Here is a 20,857-nt window from a genome sequence, read left to right on the forward strand (position 1 = left end):
AAACACGTCAACAACACGGTAGTAGTTTTGGCATATTCTGATCAGCAAAAAGGCTCAGTTACCAGAAATAAGAATAAGTGAGCAACCTATACTGCTAACAAAGAGTAAGATTAATCGTACGGGTTATAAATTTCTAATTTTTTTTGCTAAAAACGGCCAGACAAAACTCGTACTTATTCTCGTCCTCGTCCTAGAATCTAAAGGTCCCTATTATCTTCCACCGCTGCAACAAAGTATGAATCTTGAGTGAAGCTTTACTTGGGTTGAATATGTTGGTTCGCGATCGTTTGAACCAATTTACTCTTAATAAAAGCATTATTAATTAATGGTAAAAATTATTCCTTGAAACTGTACTGAAAGATTACGCTACTCGTAGATACCTCAAACGAGAGTAAATAAGTTACTCTCTCTAGACATGTGCCACTTTACTAACGTTGGCTTCGTCGTTTTCTCTGTTGATAAAATCTCAAAGGATTTCTGTTCTTGTGATGTTGTTCCTTTCTACGTTTTACAAATCACGTTTGTCTGTTTGAAAAGAACTCGATTCCATTACGAGGATCTTACAAACTCAATACTTTTTGTAGGTGACGGCATTTTCACAGACCAAGCGCACGAGTGGCCATTCTCAATCCCAAGGGTAATGATCAATTATGTCAGGGTTATGATTGGCTAGAAAGTCTGTTTTCGCGGGAAAGCTCGGTCTGTGAAAACGTCGGCTCAAATATGTCGAATCGGTCAATCTCCGTCGTGTACTTGTTGGTTAATCTTGTACGTAATAAATTCTAACGCCACAAGACGGTGTATCTTCTTCTGCCCCGCAGGAGTATCACTCCGTAGCATCCGGAGTCGATTTGCCTTTCTCAAGTCGCTAAATTCAGATGTAGAGCGTCTCTTGTTACCAGTGACCGACTTGCGTGCTGGCGATTGTTACAACCTAAGCACAGCAGCGTTGCTGAGAGAAGCACGCGGGCTCTTGTTTTACCACACTAAAGTGGCGCTACTCAATCACGTGCTCAATCAGACGGCCCACCGCGGAACTGAGGACTCACCGCCTGAAGTGTCTTTGGATCCTCTGGAATCCTTGGAAGGTAAGGTCATTGCGAATGATTCAACGTAAAAACTGCTTGTATCGATGTGTTTGAACTGAATGCTTGGTCCCTGACTTATTCTGATCTATTTGGTCGGGCAATGGAACAAAGCGATCGTTTGGAACACTGCTCCAATAATGAATGCTTAGACGGCACTGTGTAACGGGTATAGGAATTTAGAATAATCGACCGGCCTTGAAGAAACTAATTTCTACGCATCCAAAAGTCAGAAGAGCTTTGTTTTTCAAATTTATACTGGGGCTAGTGTATCTTAAAAAGTTTGTATTTTGAGGAAGCAGTTGGATTCCGTGATCAGTTTACTGCATTCCTTTGTTTTTAGCGGACAAGGTGTCATCAGCCGGACCGCAGTTCTCTCAGGCCGCTAGCCACATATTGAACGTGTCGTCAAGTGGACTCAGAGTTAAAGTTGCGACAGGTGGAGACCCAGTCTTCCCTCTCAAGGTCCATCTTAGAGGCGAGCAGGTCTTGGGTTCAGGTAACAGTATTTTCTTATCATGGCAATTTAAACAAACTTTGATTATTCACCTAAATCAACGACCTGTAAGTAACGTACAGTTATTTATTTATTTATTTATTTATTTATTTCTTAATAACCACATTTACTTACACCGGCATACAATGATACAATACATTACATAACATACATGTATTCAGTAAGTTATAAACAAAAAAGAAAAAAGTCATTTATACGGTTTCTCAGCTAAATTATTAATCTATTCCTGGCATGCATAGCGTCCTTTTAAAATCGTTTATGTTAAACATGTTTTAATTTAATTTAATTTATTTATTTTGTTGAGTTTTAAGATTTAAAAGGTACTAAAGAAGATAGATAACTAGGAAATCTTTCTATTTTTGGGAGTACTTCCTTTGTTTGCAAGACCATATGTAATATCTGTCAACAAGGAAGTAAAAGTATTGCTTTATGTTAGATAGGGTGTCCGATCTCAGGCCAATTATTATATCGGGAGTGAAAATGTTGGATTTTAGTTTTATTTGGTTTTCGGCCAAAAACAAAACGTCTCGCTACACGACCAAAATAAATGAAATAGAGACTCCTTTTCCGTTCTACAAAAGGTACAAATATCGTTTTCTCTAATGCCTATTTTATTTAGAAAATCATTTGTCGCTAAACGCCTATGAAGTAGTTTAAACTGAAAAATAATTAATTTGGTAGATTTAGTGCTGCAGAAAGGGAGTTTGTAAGCCATCTCCCAGTCAATTGTTGTGGAGCACTGAAGGCTGCAGTCGACACAAATTTCTCTTGGCTTTTCCTAGGGCTGCTCTGTTTAGCGCTGATCAGCTTTTCGTAAGCCAATCTATTGGGTTTAAGAGCTTTTATGAAGTTTTCTACAAAAGTGCTGAAATTTCTGGTTTTTTCATTTTTGTCTTCTATGGCCATTCCTTAACAATCTTATGCACGATACCACCCCGTGATAAACAAGAAAATTTGTTTTGACGTCGAAGCGTTCCTTGAATTCAGTGAAAGATAGCAGGTTATCTGTGTCTTTCATTAAATGCCTGACGTTTTGTATTCCTTTGGAAGACCATGATTTGTAGTAAAGAGGTTTATTTCCAATTCTCACAAGTGAATTTTGCCACAGAGGTAAAGAGAGCAAATTTTCGGTGGAAGTTATGTTATCGTCATAACTGATATCTGACCAGATTTTTAGAATTTCTGTTGTAAAGGGGGTCTGATATATGTATGATCTTTGCCAAATCATTTTTGTTGAGGTTACCCTTAAAGATAACAGCCCCGCCAAAATCGTGTAATTCAGAATCAAAGAACAGTTTCCATTTACCACTAAACTTACAGAACGAGATCAACTTCATGATCATCTAGTGCGCTTTGACCCATTTCCAAAGAGTTATAGCACTGAGACAGCATTTCTAAAGGTGTACAACGTTCTATTAATGAAAATGAACAATCAGAAGATCACCCTGTTGGTATTACTTGATCTACGTGCTGCGTTCGATACCGTGGACCACAATATCTTACTCTCACGTTTTGAATCAAGCATTGGAATAAAGAGTACTGCTCTGGCCTGGCTGTCCTCGTACTTGCCTGATATACGTCAACTTATCATCTATGATGGATCTCAATCAGATCATTTCAAGCTACGCTTTGGACTGCAACAAAGATCTTGTCTTGACCCGTTACAGTTTACTATTTATTCCAGTAAGCTCTTCCGTATAATAAACAGTTATTGGATGAGGTTGAGCATGATATCATGAATTATCAAAAGCGAGGTCTGTGTTATCTGCCGAAGCCGAAGGCTGAGGCAGATAACACAGACACGAGGTTTTGATAATTCATGATATCATGCGAAAACCGAATTCAATAATTGTTTTATTATACATTTTTCACATAACAGAAGCGAAGCGTTCAGCCATTTGTTTCTGAGGAGAACACTCCAAGGGGCTTAGTAACCAGGCAGACGTTGAACTTGACATGATAAATGTAATATCAGCAGCAGATATTACATTTATCATGTCAAGTTCACAAGCTATTGTGAATTGATTGACTGCTCTCGACCAATCAGATTTTTCATAGTGAGTCTGATGTATAATAATACGCAATAACTTGCCAGATGTACACACCTATGCTGGTGGAAAATGGAAAAGTGTATCGATGAATTACGGACATGGATGCTCATTGACAAGTTAAAAATTAACGATGACAAGACAGAATTCATGATTACAGCGACTTGCGAAGATTAGCCCACAAAATCTGACTATTGGTAAAGCTACAGTTACTACTGTTACTACACTGCAGGAAAATATAAACAAAACCTGCTAACTAAAGACGCAACTGAAAAACTTGTCCTTGCTTTTGTGATTGGAAGAATCGACTACTGCAATAGTCTTTTGTATGGGCTACCTGAGGTACATGTAAACAAATTACAACGCGTCCAGAACTGCTGTGAGGTTGATAACATACACACGACGGACCTATCATATAACTCCAGTAGCCGGTTGCTCGAAGCCTGGTTAGCGCTAACCGTTGGTTAAGAGGTGTCAAAACCTATAGGTTTCCATGGTATTTAACGCTGGTTAGCGCTAACCATGCTTCGAGCAACCCGGGCCAGAACGTAAAACATTTCACTGGCTTTCTGTCAAATATAAAGTACTATTCAAGATAGCCATACTTACTTTCAAATCAACTTATGCACAATCGCCAGAGTATTTTAAAGAACTGATAGACATAAATTCTATTACTGAATATAACCTTTGCTCAAACAATGGACTTTTTCTAACTTAACCAACAATTAGGACAAAGAAAACATTAGGAGATCGGGCATTCTGTGTAGCAGCCCCGACAGTATGGAACAATTTACCAAAGCATATTCGCAAGGAACACGATTTTAAGACATTTAATTCTCTGTTAAAAACGTTTCTGTTCAAAAAAGCTTGGAATTGATTTTTACTTTTATTTTAATTTCTTTTATTAATACTAGTTAGCACAATTTGTATTTATTCTTGTGATCATTGTATTTTATTTTTTATATTGTTGTAAATTTAGCGCATAGGATTATTTTCATATAGAGTTATTCGCTCTATTATTATTATTATTATTATTATTATTATTATTCAAGATGCCTGCACCAAGAACCTTACAGCAAAGCCTGTTAGAAGGTTTCATACAACAAATTCTTTTCTCCAAATCATCCATGATCATTGCGTTCCACTTTAACAGCTCAAAAAAGCTGTGTATTCAGGTTATTGTCTGAATGACAATGTTTAACATCATTGTTGTTAAAAGGTCCTTTGTCGTGGCACTTTTGCTTTTTTTCCGAAAAAAGTATGCGAAGTCCGTTTTACATTCCTCTTGCTTAAGCAGTGCGGCTGACTTGAAATCCCGGGTTCAAGACCCGCTCTTGACCACTCGTTGAATTTGATCCTGGTAGTCCCCGGCTGGTTCATCTTCTCGGCTGTACAAGCCAACTGGTTTGTTTCTGGCCAGCTATGAACTGTAAAAAAATTGTTTTTCTTGTTCTGTTTTATTGCGGTTTATTTGCTCGGAGATATTAGCCACTAGGCTACTCTTAAAACCGAGTCAAAGTAAAGTTTGTGTTTATGTATAAAATCTTCGTTTGAATTAAGAAAGGAATAGCCCATCCAAAAGAGGGATCCACATTCGCAGTCGTTCGGTCGTCCCACACGACTAAAAACCCGTCCGTCCGGACGAGACGGGGGTGGTGTCGTACCTCATTGAACGGGCCTCAGGATTGGCCAAAAGAACAATAGTACGAACAAAGATAACAATGGATTTAGCGCAGAAAACAATAGGAAGTACGACTCAATACAGCCAATGAAATAGTGTTCAACAAGAGGTACGACCCTACACGTTGGAGAGTCAAGTTTTAATAAATGTCTTTTCATGAATACCATCAAATGTTATAATATAGAATGTACTTTCGTTCTGATCTTTGCGTTCAATGGAAACTTCCAGAAAATAAGGTTTTAACATGCAGCCTTCCTCGGCAATCTCAAGTTTGGGCGCCATCTTTGACCACGCGGTATCTTCCATGAAACGATTGCAGGCTCAATTTTCATGTATGTCACTGCGGTATCTCACCGCTGGCATGGTTGATAGCAATTCTTAGCAAAGGGTGACTCGTGGTTTCAGCTGATAATGTGGCGTTAGTTACAAGGTGTTTCGGCACGAAAACAAGTGGTTTCGCTACGAAAACAAGCGGTAGCATATACAAGGTAGACAATACTTTGGGTCTTTGAATCATAACTTTGTAAGCTACATTCAAGTACTTTTTGCCGTGGCAGATATGGACCACTGTCAATCGGGTTCCCACGGTGCAAATAACAATACTTTAGAGTCAAAATTCGTAAGTTCTGACGAGAGTGTAAAATAAAAGGCGAATGCTCAAGTTACAAAGTAATAGCCTTTTTCACGGTTAGTTTTTCTCATTTGCATTACATTGTAATCTGTTAAGTTGTAATCTAACGTGGATGCGAGGCAATAGCCCGAAATTGCCTCATATACATGCTAGATTACATTGTAATGCAAATGTGAAAAACTAACCGTGAAAAGGACTATTCTATCGACTATTTTCTATACTTCCGCATTTTTGCCCGGGCAACCCAAAATTTGTCCGTGCAAGTATGTCATAAGACGTACTTGCCCGGCTGACGACGTTTGATAAAAAATGAATATGGATCCCTACCAACACACTTGCTTAGGTTTAATGCAAATTATGATCCATGATGTCGATCTTTGCTACGCTGATGATCATGAGGAGAAACCAGGGTTTTTGTTTTGGCTTCCGCAGTGAGATCAAATCGCTTGACCTTTGAGGCCACATCCTAGTGGCCAGGAGGTGCCTCCATTTTGTGTGTTTCGGTGCATTTATCGATATAACTGTGTTTGACTCTTACAGGAGGTTCGTTTCGTCACTTCATGTGGTTGATGGCCCGGGAGTTGCAAGGTAGTCACGTTGGGTTGCTAGTTCCTTGCCCCAGTTCTGCTGCAAACAAGAATAAGGTGTGTTTCTTGCCTTTTCGTGTTCAAGATGCCCTGTCAGTGACCTGGTTGCCTTTTTTGAGAGGAAGTGCTGGGAGAAAAATTTAACTGAACTTGACAGAACAGAATTTGTATTGGGATTCCTATTTCTTCTTTGCCAGTGAAAACCTACGGGAAGGATACCATGTCTACTGAGGTGCGACTAGGGGAAGCCATTCTGTGAACTTCTTTTCGGAAGAGCTTTCCAAGGTTTTTTCACCGGGCAGAAATTTACATAATCCCATTTATCCGCTGTGCTCGCAATCTTTTCAAAAGAACTAAAAGCTAATTTAAGTGGGACCGATGACTGAAAGCTCTGTGTAGAATAATCCACATTGTTCATTCTTCGTTCTCGCTTTTGAATCGCAGGGTAAATTTATCATGAAGCCAGGTCCCATCACGTACGCAGAGGAAAACCTGCTTATCTTCTTTGGTCAGGTAAAAAGTATATTCAGTTTTAAAAAAACATGTTTACTTGCTATAATAAATTAAACAGTAACGACGAATATGTGGGCGACGGTGTCACCAGGTGCTACAAACGAAACGAAATGAAATTTCCGAACCAATGAGATGATTTTCAGTAATACTGTGTGTTGGATACCTATTATTGCAGACTGCAATTACGACAATAGCTTCGCTTCTTATGAGTTTACTGTCACACTTCAATCTTTAGCCAATTATGGACAACACTCAGGCGTGATTTTTATGCCGTGCTAAAAATATTTGAATTCCCACATTCCACTTTTTTGTAAATCCATTCCCTGCTTCTACGAACCTTGACTCGAAATGTCACTTTTTTTTTTTTTTTGATTTAAACTGTAATGGTCTAAGGAGCATTTCTGTGCAAAAACAATTTAGTTTCTATTCCAACATATCTAAAATGCGAAGAAAACTCGCGTACTTTTAAGGAAAATATGAGACAAAGGCCTGGGATCGAGTTGAGGATTTTGACGTCATTGATCGTGTGAAGATACAAGTTGTGCGAAGATTCAGTGCGGTTGTGAGCCCATTTTACTCGAACATTTACGATTTAAAGCGCACACAACACAACAGTTGCAATCTCGTTCCCAGAGTCTTCATTCCCCTTGACCAGCGGGTCGGGTTACGAGAGACTCTGGGATAATCCGTTTGGATAAAGTTTTTGATTGGTTGAAAGTCTGAGCATGAGCAATCGATTTCGGTCTCGAGGCGAGTGCCGCGAGGGGTTTCACAGAGCACTGTATGATTGTTAATGATTGTTTGGATTGGTTTGTTGATTAGTTTGGAGCCAAAGCAAAGGTGAGAACCTATTAAATCTAATGGAATGGAATTGTCTCTCACTGAGTAATTATGTCTTTAAAATGTATTCATACCGACTCTTCAAATTGCTGTATATTATTGTAATTTATATGAATCCATAAGATCTCGTATAGTTACTTACGTACATGTGAGTGTCCTGGAAAGGTGCGAGAACCTTTAGCAGATGAGTTTTTGGGTAGAGAAAGAGTTACTGATGCAAAGAGAACTCGTTTAGCTTGTGACAGTGATGTTGAACGCTTTGAAAATATCGTGGAAGGCCCGTCTCTCTGGCATGCAAAGCAATCCTTTCGGTAGGTTGAAAATTTTAATCGCGTTTCATTTGGTTTCATTACACTGCACTGTTCTCAACCTTCATTGGAAGAAGAGGTCAGATCAGATATAGAGAATCAAATCGATGAAATGAGATGTACATCTCACATCCAATGGAACTTGTTCTACATTTTAGGTACTTAGAAAAACTGGAAACTTCAGTTGTTGACTTTGTTATGCAAATACTTAGCTTAACGTTTATGATGAAATAAAAAAAATGGTGTAATATAAAGCTTGACCATCCTCTAGAGCCTATTTCTTGTAGCACTTAAAAGTCAGTTACAAAAGTGACACCATTCTCTTGAGTAATTAAGTACTTCTTTCTGAAGTACATGTACCTTAACATACCACTACATAAGGAGTTTTTTTTCCGTAATTGCTCAGCCCAAAGTATTAATTACAGTGGCGGTTATTATTTGCTTATTGAAGCCACAGTGGGCAAGTGTTTGAGACTTTAAAGGGTGGTTGACTGTATGAGTTCTGGCCCCAGTTGTTTAAAGGGTGGATAGTGCTATCCACTGGATAAATCACTTTATTATATAGATATTGATGAAATACCAGGATTTCTCCTTTTACTAAAAAATCATATCTTCACCACGCGCAGTGAACATATCATTTTTATCTTTCACATGTGAGGATATAGGTGTTGTCATGGTAACCAACACGATTAGCCAATAAAACGCGAGCTTTCTCTTCATTGTAAGATACTTTCGTGCCTTAAGATAATTCTTCTCTACCACATTAACATTTTTATTGCAAAATTGACATTGTAATGATTTGTTTTTCATAACTTTCATATCTTGTTTCATGTTACACAGCATGCGTGTTTTAGCGGTTGGTGACCACTTTTTCATCATTTCGAAACTGAATAAAACAAGTTGTTTTAAATCTAGACATTTCGTCAATGTCCGTATAATAAACAGAACATTACATGACCGCTTGGGGATACGAATTTTATCTTCTCGTGCTGAAAGTATCTCTCACGAGTGAGCGAAGCGAACGAGTGAGAGATACTTGCAGCACTCGAAGATAAAATTCGTATCCCCGCGCGGCTATGTAATATCCTCTATATCTACTGGATAACTCAATTGGTTTTGGTAGTGTTTATCTGCTGGATAGTGATTTATCTGGCCCCAGTTGTTCTAATGGTGGATAACGCTATCTACCGGACAAATGACTATACACTGGAAAGTGCAGTTGGTTCCGCTATTACTTATCCGCTGGATAGTGATTTATCCGGCTGATACCGCTATCCATCATTTGAACAACTGGAGCCTGGTGGGTAGTGCTATCCACTTTTTGAACAACTGAGGCCAGATCTTTATCCAACCTCTCTTCTCTGCCTCCTTTGTCGTTGAGGACAAAGGAGGCAGAGAAAAGAGACCCTGGGAACGAGGTTGGTCTTGATCATCTCTCAGTTTTCTCGAACTTTAATCCATGTTGCTTTTTAGATGTACCCGCATACAACTTAATACTGACAAATGTTTGATAGACTTTGTAAAAAAGTCTGTGATTGGTTAGCATCCCATTTAATGGAAGGAACAAAGTTTTTACTGCTTAACCCATTGACACCTCAAACGCCCTAGGATGACCCCAGTTGACGAATAGAATCTCCCTGGCATTAGACAGAGTAAATTCTGTCAAGTCTCACTCCCAGGGGTCAATGGGTTAAAGGGGATCAGTGATACCCCTTGTTAGTCTACAGAAAACAGAGCTAAGTGCTGCCATCAATGAACTACCTGACTCATTTAGTTTCATTATCTAGACACAGACTTTATGCTTTTACAGTGTGTTTGGGAGCAACTTTACAGCAGCCTATATTTCCGATAAATTTTAACAATTTTGTGAAACAAAAGGAGAAGGTAGCATTGCAGACTGTGCAGTATTTCTAGTCACTTGAGAACGTATTCCACACATCCCCTCAATTCAAATTTTGTCAGTTGACGGTTAAGTTGTCAGTAAATTATACTGTCTATTTTGAAGTCAGACTGACTTCTTCATGTTGGTATGTACAGTTGTCAACAGTTTCTAATGTAATTTATTTTTTATGCCAACAAAAGAAATGTTTAGGTTCAAGGTTTGTAGACAAGTATCCATTCCTTTCTGGAGTGTTAAAATCAACAGCCTTAGGCTTTTTTGCATTGCTAGTCAGAGAGTTGAAGAGGAAGTACCATTTCAAAACTTGTATGGTGCTCGCCACTCTACAGAAAGCCTTTGGCAGTGAGGAAGGGATTACATTATTTCGGGGGGTAAGATGGGAAATGAACATTCTCAGGATAATATAAAATGTATATATAATATTGTTACATCCAATCTGTCAAATTTGATGGTTCAAGATAGGTACTGACCTCCGATCATCTGGAAAAATGGAATATAAAGTGCATTAAGGATAACTAGTCGTAACCTCATGGAGAAGTTTTGGCTTTTGCAGTTTTTATTTTGCTTGATACATACCAGTAATTTCATTGAACTTTCGGTGTGCATCTCTCTGCTCTCCCAAAGGGATTTGACGTTACTTAAACGATGATGTGAATTAAACAGTTTTAAGTGGGGATGTTCATGTGCTGTGCCCAGAGACCGACGATTATGAACGACAGCTTTTCATTATTGTTGACAATGAAGTTCTTCTGGAAGTAAATTCATACAGAGTCTTTCTGCTCAGTTTGGGGTACATTACATGGTTAACCTAGAGTATCCAAGAAAGCCAACATGTCTGCACTGAGTTTCTTGAGAGTATGTATTTAGCATTCGTCAAAACAAAATGCCCTGTATAGAAAGGTGTCTCTACTCTTTTAGCTTAAAGTTAATAGCCTCTTATTACATGTATTAACAGTTGCACCACCACAGGAGCTTGAACTAACCTGCATGCAAGGGTTTTATTAGAATCTGGGACCTGGGTACTAGCACCCGTCTTGCACTGAGTACAGTACCCGCCATTGCTCAAAGGAGGTCTCAAGATCAAAAGCCAGACTATATATAGGGGTGCCTGCGCACTCTGTCACAAGGTCCCTTCTACTTTCAAACTTAATGGAAACCCTGACACATAAACATACCTGAGTCCATTTCTTGATTTGTCGCACAACAGGCGAGAAATAGTACAGAACATGACCATGTCAGGCAATTAACTCATACCATGTCAAATCATCTTATGTTACCGGTATGTAGTAATTTGTACTAGTACTGTGGTCAATTAAATTGTCACACTGGAAAGTTTACACAGGGCTGCCATAAAGGACATTCACCTGTACCAGATGTTAACCCTGAGCTCACATTGTGAAGGAAATGAAAACTAGAATCTGTTTTTGATATATTGCAGGTGAAAATTTAATGACAGCCCTGTTTAATGCTGGTTTTTTGTGTGTGTGCTTTGAATTAGTTCCAGATCGGCTAAATTTTGTTGTTGGGATAGAAGTGATCTAAGGAAAATGGACAGTGATAGATTTTAATTACAAAAATTGTTTTTGTGTAACACTTTTCATTTATTTAATTTCACTCACTTTAAGATCTCCACCATCCCTCAAGAGAATTTCTTTTTCGTGTTAGTTTGAGCTTCCAAACTGTTTTCATTTCTAGGGACTTGTCTCATTCGCTAAATAGTTTGGCTGATTTCATGCCGCATAGATTTTTCAAAATCATTAGTTTTTTTAAGTTTCAGAAATGTGTATTTGTTCTGCAACATTAATTATTTTAGTGAAATTTAACAGAGTTGTTTTTGTGATTATGGCTTGTATGTATTGCCTTGTGTATGTATGTAAACTGTATATATATTTCCTAAATTTGGAAAGCACATTATATGTTCATGGAAGAATAATATTCTAAAAATCAACATGTTTATCCAACTAGAGGTATACATCTCTATTCAAGAATTCTCATTATTTGGTGGACAACAGTCATTTTCTGTTTATACAAAATAATGAAAAGTAGCAAAATGATACTTCCCTCAAGACCTCTACTTCTTTAGAACAGCAAGGAAACTCTTAACCAAAGAACTCATCTCCTTTTGAAAAGAACCCTAAACCTTCTCTGGTGACGAAGAATCTAACTTGAAAGACCCTTCAAAGAAGACATGCATGTAGTCTTATGATTAAAAGAATGATTTATTCTTTTGGAAAGAATCTCGTTTTAGAGTCTAGTGTTTCGCTCTCCTTCATCTTCCACGATAGAAAACAAAGACAGTCTTTTTAACATTTGAAACTAATCCCGGATCAGTGCATTCAGCAGCAACACAATCTGCTTTACACTTCCACGTTAAACAAATTGTAATCGAAAATCCCAGGCAACATTTGACAACACAGCCCGTTGGTAACATATTCAGCGCAGATTTTTGTCCAGACATATCGCTCCAACACGTCATAGTTTCTTTTTCAGTTCTAGGTTGGGATATCCTAATTTTGCTAAAGAAAATTGCATGCCATCGTGAAACAAATCCTCCACTCTCTTCGCCATTTTGGCGTTACGCCTACGCCTACGCCTGCGCAATGGTGTTCATGACAAGAATCTTGTCATTCGAAAACGGATTATCTCAGAGTCTCTCGTAACCCGACCCGCTGGTCAAGGGGAACGAAGACTCTGGGAACGAGATTGCAACAGTTGTTGTTAGTTTATTTAACGAAAAATGTCAATTTGGCGTGAAATCCACGTCGGGCGAAATCTTGCGGTGTGTTCACATCACTCTAGATATATTTGAAGAGGTCACTGCTGAGACAGTGCAAAAAACCGCAAGAAATTTGAATGACTCGCGAGGGCCATCAATGATTGACTCTGACATATGGAAAGACTTTCTCTGCTCAAAATTCATTGCAATTGTGCCAAGCTATTGCTGATGTGGCAAAGGTATTATACTCTGAAGATGTTAATCCAGACTGCTTGACTGAATATATTGCATGCAGGCTAATTCCACTAGACAAAGGTGATACGAAAGAAGGTAAACCTGGAGTGAGACCAATAGGTGTTGGTGAAGTTCATCAGACCTCTCATTGATATCCGCGGGAAGGCAGTTGATCATGAGAGCGGTAGGCAGTTATGGTATGAGGATGACGGTTCAGCAAGAGGACAACTGATTCAAATGAAAAGACGGTGGAGTAAACTTTGCTCAATGGGCCCAAAATATGGATATTATCCATAAGCAAGTAAAACCATACTTGGAGAGGAGAGGTTTGAATCGAAAGCCAAAGCGATATTCGGGAAGAGTGGGATTGAAATGTCCACAAGGGGTGAACGACATATGGGAGCAGTTGTCAGTAGCGAAAGGTTCAAAGATGAGTATGTTTCAAAGAAAGTAGAGAAATGGGTTTAAGATTTTGAACAATTATCCAACATTGCTAAAGACGAACCCCAAGCTGCTTTGTCCTCTTTTACCACAGCTTTATCCCACAGGTCGACATATGTACAGAAAACCGTGCCCTGCACAGGTCACCCATTCCAGCCTTAAGAAAATGTGACCAGCGCTAGTGGGAAGGAGTGTATCTCATATAGAAAGAAGGATACTTTCACTACTAGTGAGATTTAGAGGTATTGCTCTTAGTAACCCAGTACTATATGCGGACTTTGAGTACTCTGCATCAGCCAGCGTTACTGGAAATCTTACCAATGTCATCTACAGCCAAGACAAAGATCTTACCAACTATGACAGAGTAAAAGTTGAAAATAACATCAAATTAGTCAAGGCTCGAAAAGGAAGGGACACTGCAGGACGAATACAATCAATTCCTTGAAGAAGTTGATGTTAGAACCAAAAGATCTATGGCACTTGCTGGAGAAAAGGCATCTGGATCCTGGCTAACAGGAATATAAACTCTCTTCGAAATAAAAAATGGTCATGTGCACTTTAACTTGTTTTTTCAGTTACTGGGAATTGCTCTGCGATCCGATATTCCCCTCGCTTTGGATTTGTTGCCATCATTCTGGAAAAATCTGTTGAACCTACCTTTAGACCTGCACGAGGACCTCAGAGAGTCCGATGTACTGACGTATAACTACTTACGACGCTTCTCCGAGGTAAGATCTTGATATTTCCTCCCAGGGATGGCACTAGGATTTTCCAATCTGGGTCCTGGGACCCGCATGTTCGGCTTGGGCATTTTTTGGGGGTCCCAAAATCTTGGTGACCCTTTGCGAGAAAAAGAGTATGTTTTAAATTATGAGAAAAAGAGAGTAACCAACTTGGAATTAATATTGACGCATATGCATATGCATAGGACCGGCCGACAAAGGCTTTTTCTAGAACCGTTACATTCACTCCTGGACAAGAACTCCCTTCCCAAGGGTTTACGCATTACTGGTTTCCTCCCTTAGGAGCAACGAACAGTGACGTCTTTTACTATATATTTGCATTCAGTGACTTGCAGAGTACATTCCTCTGAAGAAGAGGAATTTAGTTTTAAGCTTTTTAGATGTTTTAGACCCCATTTCTTAGAACTTCAATTATGAGCACAGATCGCTCCAACAGTTTTACAAACACCAGAATATACTGACAAATCAAAGCAAGTTGTGTGAGTTATTTAAGTCAGTGCCTTGCGTCCTGGGACGCATTAAAATTTCGATGATGCATTTTTTGGATTTTGTTTGCGTAAAAATGCACGATTTCTGCGTTAACGCGATCCCTGCCTCCGTCGATAAAATCATGTCTCCGTAAAACGGACACGAATTTTCAGGCATATTTAAGCTCCCTTTATCTTTTCTCGACTAATAGCAAGACAAGGAATGCAATAGTTGACTGATTTCCAACATCTGTGATTTCCGAAGACCTGAATCGCATTCCTCTTTATAGTGTTTTGTTCTGCGACAAGGCAGTGTTCGTGAGAGCATCATTGTTGCTTCTATTGTAGGTTGAAAGCGTAGAAGAGTTCCAGACCTTATGTTTCGAAGCGGATCTTTGCCCGTATCGATTTGTTTACACATCTCTTGACGGTGAAGAGGTGGAACTGTGCACGGATGGCGCTAATGTTGTCGTCACGTAAGTGTTAATTCTCCACTGAATTTGCACGCGATTTATCGAATGGTCCACAGAAGACCAAAATTGCCGTAGATTTCATAGTTCCCATATGGGGTTTGCCACCTAAAGCCTTGATCTTCGGAAATAAAGACAGTACCTGTGACACTTGGCTGCGCGAAAACAGCCAACAAGAGTGTATTAGAACTTTATCAAACGCGGTTGAGATGCATGGGCTAGTTCACGAGTGACGTGAAGTAAAGTTTCTCAAGTAAAGTGCTCTTTCTTCCAGTTTTCTTTCGGAGTGTTTAAATTTAAACTGAAAGCCTGGTTTCCTTCCGTTGCAGTTGGGAAAATCACCGAACGTACGTCGAAGCCATCAGAGAGCTTCGACTCAAGGAGTTACGATGTGAATCCCGTATGGCTGCCGTACGCTGTGGTCTGTCGTCTGTTGTCCCACTTCACGTGCTCACAGTAATGACACCGCTAGACATGGAAATTCGTACTTGTGGATTGCCTTCCCTCGATTTGGGATTTCTAAAGGTTTGTCAGTTTTTCTACGGTCAAGGGGAGCTAAGGATGGCATTCTGGATCCATCTTTGAGTTCTTTTTATGCAAAATATTTGCTTTGTTTGTGTTGTTGCAAATGTTTCTCAACTTTCAATTCGAGATAATTGCTGTTTAATCGTGGTGTTTGGGCACTTTGCCTGTCTGAACCATAATGAATGTTAGTAATTCTCTTCGTTGCTACAGGCTCACACAGTGTATGTTGCGGGAGTGAAAGATACAGATGCCCACATAGAATACTTCTGGAACTCCATGGAAAGCTTTTCTCAGGTAGGTTTGCCCTTACGGTGCTTATCATAATTCGGCTGAATAGTTAATCTTGGCTTGCTATAAGTCTATTCTTGATGAGGGTAAAGTGCGGATGTCATTCTATAAAAGTGATGAGACCGAGATCCTCTTTTAAGTATCAACATCTCCTCAGACGCCTCCAATAAGAGAGCGTTTGTTTTCTTCAGTTTTAAAGCGATTCACGTCATGGCGATCCATAGGCACCAAAGACAGTATGAGTTGCGAGCACAAGTGTAGCCGCAAATGCAGGGTTGTGATGCAGATTTGAAACGGAGATGATCAATTTGACCATTCAAACCATACGATAACCGCTCATAGCAATATTATTAAGAAAAAATGTTTTTCTTTCCAATCCCCCTATAGGATCAGCTTCGAAAGTTTGTCAAATTTGCTTGCAACCAAGAACGACTGCCAAGCCGTTGCACTTGTCAGGATGGTAATCCTCACACCGCCGATGTCCATGTTCCACCTTACCCTATGAAGATTGGCCCGCCTGACGGAAGCCGAGGTAACTTGCTAAACTCGAATCCCTTGAGCCTTCTAGTTTTAATATATATGTATGTATTACGTGAAGAACAGACAGGCGCGAGAGCTTGGCCGTTGAAATCATCAACACTGCTCTCACTAACTAGAGTAGTTTGGAAACGGTAGGGGCAGTAGCTACAATTAATTTTCTCTACGGCTGGACCTAGGCATTCTTGTTATGAATCTCTCGTAGTAATCGAAAGTCATGGAATAGTTTGTTTTCTCTCCTTTTCTTCGTTTGATGTTCAGCTGAAGTCTTCTATTATCCGCGTTCAGTATTTGAGTTTTAATTTCATCCTCACCGACCCTTGTTGCGTCTCTTGATCCATGTTGGTACAGTGTCACTAAGCTTGCACGTTTTGTCTGTCAACGTGGATTTCTTGCAAACTGCTTACAATGTTTAAACTCTCGTCTCCATTCACCCATGGCGACCACTTGATTTTCTCCTTCGAATGTGTAAAGGACAAAAGCATTATGATCAACTCAGTTGCTTCTAAGGTTAGGTGCTTTACATTGTACCACAGTTGCCTTTGAACCCATTCTCAATGTTGACTTCTAGTTTCTCAAAGTTTTATCCGAAATATTAGTGCATATTTCACCTTCCAGGTCAATCTGATGCACGTTACATACGCGTGGAAACATGTATGTTCATGGTGAAGCTTCCGCAGTACTCTACTCAGGATAAAATGACGGAGAAACTTCTATACGCCATCAACTGCCGAGAAGATCCACTTACAGACATAACCTGATGTCAAGAGCATGGCAAATTCTAAAGGAAACGTCAGTATCTGTGAATCAAAGCGCCGAGAGATGTCGGTTTACTACGGCACCAAAAATACTTTGCCCAAGACATGAAGTGCAATCATCACACGGAGACTTGATAGGATTTGTTTATTTTGTAACAAAAGGTGACATTTCTTTAATTAATCAAAGCGATACAGTTTACATACACGACTGGCTTAAGTACGTACAAATTCTGATGAAGCTTGAGGTTGGAATATGTATTGGTTATTTAATTTCCACCGGTAATTGTTATCCCGTGGAGAAATTGAGCTTTTTTAATTTCTGGTAAGAATTAAAAAGCTCCCAGTTATTGGTATTAAAGTCTTGAACACAACGGGTCCTTTCTGTGCAATAGAAAATATTCTCTTTCAACAGCGTAACAAGGGTGCTTTGCAGTTAAGGTACCTACCACTGCGTGTTATCTCAATGGCACAGCCATTTTTTTGTCCTTTACCATTCTCATTCTTCAAATGCAATTATTTTGCAGTCTTAAATAGCCTAATTATAAAAGTAATATATTTCGCAATACAAAGTTGTCACTTCACGCTTAGCGCGATCACATTCGTATAAAACAGCTTTACAATGCGTAGCAGGCTTTTGAGTTGTCTTGAAAACTTAAACAAAACGTAAGAAAAAGAGATTCATAAATAGATTTGCTAAAATGTAACTGTTGTCCTCTGCTATAACCGACTTTCTGCCTGTTCGGCAATCGTTTTGATCATCTCGTCCACCTTGTCGGATACATCGTCTGCACTAATTGCCAACTCCTCGGGATCCTGGAAAAGAGTGAGAACTGTCACATTTTGAAGCAATGTGACAAGAACAAATAAATTGAGAAAATCTTTCCGTTCAACCAACCTCCTGAATGTAACGAAGTAGTTTGGCTGCATTCCTCCTTAAATTTAACAGCTTCCCTTGCGCATTTGTCCCTTGCTTTAAACGATCTTCGGCTGTGGCAGCTTTCTTTATGGCTTCATCTCTTTCGGTTCGGAAATTTCCAACCAACTAAACGAAAAAAGCGGTTTAGCTCTGCAACGTTATTTGGATGGACGACAGCAACGGGTTATGCATCTCAAATTGTTATAGATCATATAGGATATCATATTCTAAACAGAGAGTAGAGGTTACTGATTTCACTCGGATCATCGCAGTGAAGTGAGCAACTCGTGCAGATGATCTTTGTAACATTAGTCATGTCAACTCCGCAACTCAAATACATGGTATGTTCGCCACCATGCATTCACTTCTTAAAGGGTATATAAAATGATCTCTGACTTGGCCATACCAAATGACTTGATAGCTTAGACGGTTGCAGTGGTGCTGAATCCCGTTCGAGGCACCTGATTTAGTTGGTCATTTTGCTGCGATGACCTCTTTAACAAAAATTACTTTACGCTGTGATCTTACAGAGAACAAAATTACCTTTGATAGGTATTTTTCGTAGCTGTCGAAAAATTGTTCCTGGAAGCAAACAGAAGACCAGTGTTTAGTCACTAAATCACTTTCTTAACAAAGATATTGGTCTAATTCTTGCATCAGAATATCGTGTGAAATAGTCACTCGAACCTCTTCGATATTAAAGTTCTGCTAAGTCAAGAAGAAAACTACGTCTTCTTGCAAATTACAAAAGTCTGTTTGTTCACCAAAGACCGAGTTGTAGTTCATGCGGAGTTATCCAATGCATAAACCCGAACAGTAATACATACCAGCGGGAAATCTTTTAACTCGTCCAAGTCCATCTCTTTTATGGATTCCTTTGTTATTCGAAAATCAGGCGGGGCAAAAAAAGACAGGCAACGTCTGAAAGAGAACAAGAAAGACCCTTTCGATTGACAGGTGAACCATCATTCCAAGACCGTGAATTTCTAATCTTTCGGGTCTTCTATTTTCAGGATTGTTTTGTACCACACTTTTTCTTTCTACAAGAAAAATATGCTCTCTATTCTACAAGAAAAATATGGTCACTAACAAGAGTATGGATAACATGCCAAACCTCAGCATTCCAACGAATTGCTGAAGTGATGGTCCTTCCTCCAAGTTGGTTGCATCTGACATGGAAGACACTCTGTTGTCGTCTGGCGAGTGTACAGTTGTTGGTACAGGCTTTTTCTGCTTTGCTAGTTTTAATCGATCATTGGGTATTTCAAATGTCGTTGTTGTGGGAAGCTCACGGCTGGGGCTTGGTGACTTAGGCGCTGCTGACTCTACAGGCTAAGAAGAAGATTAACTTGTGTTACAACCGTTCTTCAGTAACCAAACCCATTTACGTAAATACGAGAAAACTGCTCATTCTGCTTCAGGAGGTAAATTGTTGTATTTGTGGTGAGTTCCAAACTTACTTGCAACACCCTCAAGACATCGCTTGGGTGGTCAAACCTGTAGATACGAAAAAGAAACTTAGATGGAACAACACAATTTTCTTTACAAACTTTGTCACCTTAGCACTTCCTCTCAAATTCAATCACTCATTCTTACCACTTGTCATACTTGTCCTTGGGGTACAAATCAAATTTGACGCGAACCCTACACAACGAATCCTTTGGTTTGGCAGCAAATACTATCCCCGAGTACCTGGATAATGCGAGATGAAAACGCATGGCGTTAAAAGAAAGAAAACTTACACGATCTCGGTTTTTAGTCTATCATGTTTTAAAGGAACTTAAAACTTACCACTTCGAACCATCAACCCTTGCTTCCACTTTGGTTCCCTCTGGGACTGACAAGAGAATGGAGAAATTGACTTGTGAATTTCGGCCCGTTTTTAGAAAGCTGACCCGTTACGTCAAGTGACATATTACAAGCCCAAAGCTCTACTTACGCATTACTCTATCGCTTTCAGCCTCACTACCCCACTCCATTACTTGTTCTTGATCTTTTTGTTTCGGGGCTTCTTGTCTTTGTTGTTCTGTTTCTGTACGGCTTGGCTCTACCCTCTCCACACGCTATCGGTAAAAGGATGGCATATTAAACAGAAATCAACTAATTAGGTTTCATTTAACAACGGAATCAACGCCATCGCGTAGAACGGTTTTTTAAGTTAACAGCCAACTTCAACGTATTACCATAGTGTCTTCCCTTGGTAAATTCTCTACTTTCTCAAAGCCCCATAATAAACCCCTTCTAACCCCCCCTCCCCCCCCCCCCAAAAAAAAAAAAACATGCATAGGCATTGTTTTCGATTTCTCTTGGAACATCTTTGTGTCCCAGATGAAATTGCAAAAAATGATAATGCAAACTTTTGGGTGTAAACAAGATGTATTATGGGAATTTAGTAAGTTGAGAATGAGTGAAAGTTTTGTTCGTTTTACTTACCTTTACTTTCACTACTGTGGCATCTGCCTTTTTCCGCTTGGCTTGCACTTCCTATGAAAAATACAGTGTTTAACAGGAGAAGTAACTTAGGGTCTAGTTGGACTGTTCAAGTAAGGCGTGGTATTAAACTTATGGGCCATTCCTTAACATACCTCATCACAAGGTTGAGGTTCGGCATTTCGTCGTTTTAACGCCTACGAAAGAAAAAAAAACATGGTG

At 39.4% G+C, this 20,857-nt stretch overlaps 2 protein-coding genes across 8 annotated transcripts in view; one reads left to right on the forward strand and one right to left on the reverse strand.

The window, feature by feature from the left end:
- The window catches only part of LOC137977702 (probable E3 ubiquitin-protein ligase HECTD4), a 64,519-nt gene extending 47,219 nt beyond the window's left edge, over positions 1 to 17,300 (forward strand). The window contains exons 40-49 of one of the 3 annotated variants that reach the window (XM_068825005.1): positions 822 to 1,088; positions 1,429 to 1,584; positions 6,503 to 6,606; positions 6,994 to 7,062; positions 14,077 to 14,229; positions 15,060 to 15,187; positions 15,511 to 15,706; positions 15,917 to 16,000; positions 16,382 to 16,526; positions 17,150 to 17,300. In XM_068825005.1, coding sequence (XP_068681106.1) covers positions 822 to 1,088; positions 1,429 to 1,584; positions 6,503 to 6,606; positions 6,994 to 7,062; positions 14,077 to 14,229; positions 15,060 to 15,187; positions 15,511 to 15,706; positions 15,917 to 16,000; positions 16,382 to 16,526; positions 17,150 to 17,292 — 1,445 coding nt within the window. In that variant the 3' untranslated portion in view covers positions 17,293 to 17,300. The other 2 variants (XM_068825006.1, XM_068825007.1) reach the window with 2 other exon arrangements.
- Positions 17,301 to 17,415: 115 nt separating this feature from the next.
- The window catches only part of LOC137977703 (ATPase MORC2A-like), a 37,082-nt gene continuing 33,640 nt past the window's right edge, over positions 17,416 to 20,857 (reverse strand). For all 5 annotated transcript variants that reach the window (XM_068825010.1, XM_068825009.1, XM_068825012.1 and 2 more), the window contains 11 exons: positions 20,791 to 20,832; positions 20,639 to 20,689; positions 20,145 to 20,268; positions 19,997 to 20,042; positions 19,802 to 19,897; positions 19,666 to 19,702; positions 19,320 to 19,537; positions 19,033 to 19,126; positions 18,749 to 18,787; positions 18,185 to 18,331; positions 17,416 to 18,102 (listed from right to left, as the gene is read on the reverse strand). In XM_068825010.1, coding sequence (XP_068681111.1) covers positions 18,007 to 18,102; positions 18,185 to 18,331; positions 18,749 to 18,787; positions 19,033 to 19,126; positions 19,320 to 19,537; positions 19,666 to 19,702; positions 19,802 to 19,897; positions 19,997 to 20,042; positions 20,145 to 20,268; positions 20,639 to 20,689; positions 20,791 to 20,832 — 990 coding nt within the window. In that variant the 3' untranslated portion in view covers positions 17,416 to 18,006. The remainder of the gene's footprint in view (positions 18,103 to 18,184; positions 18,332 to 18,748; positions 18,788 to 19,032; positions 19,127 to 19,319; positions 19,538 to 19,665; positions 19,703 to 19,801; positions 19,898 to 19,996; positions 20,043 to 20,144; positions 20,269 to 20,638; positions 20,690 to 20,790; positions 20,833 to 20,857) is intronic.

This window comes from Montipora foliosa, chromosome 11 (assembly GCF_036669935.1).
Source record: "Montipora foliosa isolate CH-2021 chromosome 11, ASM3666993v2, whole genome shotgun sequence".
Taxonomy (NCBI): domain Eukaryota; kingdom Metazoa; phylum Cnidaria; class Anthozoa; order Scleractinia; family Acroporidae; genus Montipora; species Montipora foliosa.